Source organism: Crocuta crocuta, unplaced genomic scaffold, assembly GCF_008692635.1.
Source record: "Crocuta crocuta isolate KB4526 unplaced genomic scaffold, BGI_CrCroc_1.0 scaffold110, whole genome shotgun sequence".
NCBI lineage: Eukaryota > Metazoa > Chordata > Mammalia > Carnivora > Hyaenidae > Crocuta > Crocuta crocuta.
Genome location: NW_027527386.1, coordinates 2,306,225 through 2,311,239, shown reverse-complemented (window position 1 = coordinate 2,311,239; position 5,015 = coordinate 2,306,225). Strand labels below are relative to the sequence as shown.

The 5,015-nt window shown below is 53.9% G+C and overlaps 1 protein-coding gene across 1 annotated transcript in view; it reads right to left on the bottom strand.

Moving 5' to 3' along the window:
* DAPK3 (death associated protein kinase 3) overlaps positions 1–1,249 on the bottom strand; it is a 12,564-nt gene extending 11,315 nt beyond the window's left edge. Inside the window, 2 exon segments of the mRNA XM_077746848.1 lie at positions 444–600; positions 1,165–1,249. Coding sequence (XP_077602974.1) covers positions 444–505 — 62 coding nt within the window. The 5' untranslated portion in view covers positions 506–600; positions 1,165–1,249.
* Between the last annotated feature and the right edge of the window lie 3,766 nt (positions 1,250–5,015).

Below are 5,015 nucleotides of genomic sequence, written 5' to 3'. Positions count from 1 at the left end.
GGCTAGTCTGAGGCAGGGGTGCTCCCGGGGGGGGACAGGAAATCAGCTGCCTGGGTGGAATGGGAAGCCGCCGCTCTTTCCCACAAGAATGCTAAACAATTGGCAGGCGTGTGGGCCCAGACACGAGGCCTCATCGGTCACCTCCCTCAAGAAAGGATTAAATAGAGGGACCGACCTTTACCACCTACCGCTCTCACGCCCCGTTAGGTGCTCCGTGTGTTTAACTCTATTTTTTCCCGAAAGAAAGGCAGAGGGAGTGTTGGAGCAAGAATTTGCAGACAGGGCCACCCGACCCCAGAGCCTAAATTCCTTCTGCCAGCACATGACACTGACTCATTCTGTCTTGGAGAGCGGGACGGGGGACCGGCGGGGAGAAGGCATCCAGAAAGCCCCTCAAGGCCTCCCTCCCGTCCCTGAAGCCCCCCGCACAGTGGCCTGCTCACCTGCCCAGCTCCTCCCCCATCTCATAGTAGTCTTCCACGTCTTCCTGCCTGAAAGTTGACATGGTGGTGGGCCAGCCTTCCGGTGCCTTCTCCTCCAGTGAAAGCCCAGCCGCTGAAGGCTGGGGACACGATCTCGGGGAGTCCCCCAGCTGTGACCCTGGAGGAGCCATGGAAATAAGGAAGAGGTGAGATGCCAGCCATTTCTCCTAGGGAAGAACAACCACTCCTCCCCCCCAAGATAAGTTCCACGCTCCTCACAAAGGGCACATGCATGTGGCGGGCGGGGTACTTTCCTGTGCTGGCACACTCATACACCCCCACCCCCCAGGCCCATGCCTCTGGCTCCCCACACACTGCCCCAGCCTCTCTCCCTCCTGGGCTTCTCCCAACCTGCTCAGCCAAAGCCCACCCCTACATTCCTGCCAGTTCCCCCACTCCCACACCCCCAAACCCGGAGGCTCCTCACTTGCCCAACTTGCTAAGGTGCTCCAGTCCCAACACCCACCTCCCTGCCTATCAGCGACCGCAACCCCTCCTCGTCCTCACCCGTTGACCCCCAAACTCCCTGACCTCCACAGATCTAAGCCCCTCCGGGGCGGTGTGCTTGTCCCTNCCAAGGAGACTGGCTCTTCCCCCTCCTCCAAGGCATCCCTCCGGGTACCAGAGGCCCCCTGGCCCGTCTCCCGGCCACATGTGAATCTCCGTCGTCCTCTCCCCTAACCTTGCACACGCTCTGGGGCAGGCCCCTCCAAGGTCTCTCCCAGCCCCGAGGACCCCGCTCCAGCGTCCTCCCCAGGCCGCCACGCCCCTCGCGAGCCGGGGCCCAGCTCTTTCCCCGGNGGGGCCCGTCGCCCATTGGTCGGTGCGCCCGCCGCTCGTGACGCCCCTCCCCGCCCGCTGGCGTCCGGTCCCCCGAACCCGGATGCCGCTTCGCCACTGGCCGCCGGGTTCGCCGTCATGCAGCTCATTGGCTGGAGCGGACGTCGGTCACATTTAGGAAGTTGGAAGGCCAACTTCCGGCCCCAGGGCCGCCCCACCCGCTGTCCTCTGACCCGGGTCCTGAAGCTGAGGCGAGATGCTAAGCTCCTCGATTCCTCTCGTCTTCCTGCCCTTCGTTGAGCACAAGATACGCGAATGCAAGGCCCAGCTCCCGCAAGGCCGCTCCTGGGGTGGACCTCCCGAGGCCGCTTTAGCTCCCGAATTGCAGCTTCCTCCTCTGTAAAATGTTACCCCCTTTCCTCCAAATACATAAAAATGCAAGATCGGTCGGGTGTGGCCGGTCATGCGATTCTTTTGACTCCCGATGTCTCCAGATAGGTGATAAAACAGCCAGTTAGTACGAGCCAGTCAACAATCCTAGGAGGTGAAGTGTATTACTATTTCCCCCATTCTGCATACGGGGAAGCTGAGACCCAGAGAGGTTAAGTAACCCACCCAAAGCCACACAGCTAGTAAATGGCATGGCTGACGTTCATTCCCGGAAAGACCCGAACCCAAAGCCACTGCAGATGCCATATGAGAAAAGACCCGAAGCCTTTTGACTTTCACCAAACACCCTGACCGCATGGCACACCAGCCTCTCCCGATGTAATCGTTACATCCTACAGTAGTCTGGTACACCAACAGTTTAACACGTCATCATAGCCACGTCCACACTATTCAGATGTCTTCCCTAATGTCCTTTTTCTGAATCCCATCCAGGATCCCACGTGGCATTTAGTCCTTAGGGTCCTCTAGGCTATGAGAGCTTCTCACACTTTCCTGTTTTGAGGACTTTGGTGGCAGTTTCAGGGAGTACTGATCAAGTATTTTGTAGAATGTCCCTCAACTGGATTTGTCTGGTGGTGTTCTTACACATGGGGTGATGGGTTTTAGGGAGGAAGACCACAGAGGTCAAGTGCCCTTCCCATGACACCCTATCAAGGGTCCAGAATATCAACATGATGTCACTGTTGATGTTGACCTTGGTTACCTGGTCAGGTAGCTCCAGAATATTTCTCTGGTTCCCATAGTATATTCTTTGGGAGTTACGCACAGCCCATACTTCATGAGTTGGGACATCATTTTTCTTAAAAGAAAAACCTGACAAACTATAGTAAATTAGACTTGGGTTTGTGGAAGACATTTTCTCAAAAATGAACAAATCAAGCTCTCTGGGGCAGCTGGGTGGCTCAGCTGGATTGAGTCTGACTCTTGGGGCAGCTGGGTGGCTCAGTGAGTTAAGTGTCCGACTTCAGCTCAGGTCATGATCTCATGGTTCATGGGTTCGAGCCTTGTGTTGGGCTCCGAGCTGACAGCTAGCTCAGAGCCTGGAGACAGTCTTCGGATTCTGTGTCTCCCTCTCTCTCTCAAATAAAACACGAAAGAAAAGTTACAAGCGTCCAACTCTTGATTTTGGCTCAGGACATGATCTCACGGTTCGCAGGTCTAAGCCCCACGTCAGGGTCCATGCTGGCAGTGCAGAGCCTGCTTGGGACTCTCTCAGTAAATAAACTTAAAAAGAAATCAAACCTGTCACTTCAAGGGAAACAAGGGGCAGTATCTTGCCAATGGTAAGCTTTTAAGCAAAAACTTAAAAAATCTCTAAACTTGTTTCCTGATACATCAGCACTTCTCTGATGAAATCGCTGTTAACAAATGTGACCTTTTAATTTTTTTTAATTGTTTTGTTTGTGAGAGACAAGAAAGGGAGCAGGGGAGGGGCAGAGAGAGAGGGAGGGAGACAGGCTCTGCCCTGTCAGCAGAGCAGAAGCAGGGCTCAAGCTTGTGGAACTGTGAGATCATGACCTGAGGCAAAGTCAGAGGTTTACCCAGGCTCCCCGTTTAAAAATTTCTAAACATGGTAAATTACCAGTAGATAAAACCCAATTAAATAAAAAGGCCTTTGGGATCCTCAATAATGTTTTGGAGTGTGCAGGAGTCCTGAGACCAGAGAGGTCTAAGTACCTGACCTAGAGCAACCAGAATAACACAAGGTCAGTAACAAGACAAATCTACACAGCCACACAGACACTGTAACGGGTCAGCCCCTGCAAATGGAATGGGTATCTGACAGAAAATGCAGAGTGGGGTTACCAAATACCACAGGTGGCCTAGTTGTTTCTCATCGACTTTAAAGACTTCAGTTCTCAATTTACCATAGTCCTATCTTTGACAAAATTACTGGATTATTAAAAATGTGCAAAACTAAATGCCACGTGTTTCCTCGACTGGATCCTGAAACACAAGCACCACCAGATGGGCCACCACACTTAGTACAACTTTTCTGTAAAATGTGAACTTATTCAAAAACAAGCTTAGTTTCCTAAAGAGCACAAAATACTTGTATGCATATCAAGCAAGGTTAGGTCTTGGCATCCGCATTTCCCAGCACGGATGACCTTCCAGTCATTCGATGCTGGGGGTTGGAGACCAGAGCAGTGCCGTCCCCTGCGGTCATGGCATTGTCATCCCAGGCTCCTTCGAAGTGCTGAAGGGAGTCCCCTACACGGTGAAACACACGAAATGCCACCGCAAACTCCCACACGTCTCCCCCCAGGGCTGCATCACGGTTGAAATGTTTGGGTGTTTGGGACGGTCCCTAACCCAGCGAAAGGCATGAACTAGATGTTAATCCTCCACTGCCTAGAAGTTCACATTTAAGGTTAAGTCTAACGCCCAATGTTAACTTTTCTGATAACCAGCTGGCTGGGTAAGACAACCCACCTGGCAGCTGACGGTTCTGTGACTCCCCCTCACGGACAGTCTAGTCCGAGCCACCATGATCGAGAAGGCACCTCCACAGAAGCAGATTTGCAAGCTTACAAACTTGGGGCCCATTTCCAGCACCAGAAAGGACAAGGGGGGTGGCTGTCCCTCTGCACAGACCAGTTGAACTGCCACCATCATGGTGGGTCCTGCCGGACAACGGGCGCGAGCAGGAGCCGTGTGTGACTGCTGGCGGGGCCTCCGCATCTGGGCCCAGCCTCCCAAAGGGTACTTCAAGGTCAGGTGCAACCTTCAGCGCTGCAGCACTTGGAAGCCCGCCGCAGGCTGGCTGGACAAGAAAGTCACGTGGACACACAGTCACCACCATATCGAATTTATTATTCCAATGGCACTGATACAGCCGGGGGCGCTCACGGTGGCACCGCACGCACCTTCCTGCCTCCTACTTTCTGTCCACAGAAGACGGTCTCCCCGCTTGTCCTTCCCCCTTTTCTGGGGAAAACCCACTACGGGCCATTTACCCAAATAAACCTCTTAATGCGTTAATTTCGTATTTTTTGGACATTTTGAGTTTCTGAAATGGAAAAAAAACCCTGTTGAGTCCCACCCACCTCCCCACCCCCAGCGGCCAAGCCTGTCCCGGCTGCCAGGGCATCTCTGTAGCCTCAGAAATCCTGAAATAAATACCGGAGGAAACGGCATCAAGCGTTCACGTTGAGTGATGGCACAGAGTGGGCCCCAGAACCGCCAGGTGGTCACTGGACAGTCTCGAGGTGTTGTGGAAAACGCGAGGGCCGCTGTGGTCGATGTCAGCCGAGTGCAGGGGCTGTGCTGAGTCCCAGGGGGGGGGGGGGGGGGGGGGGA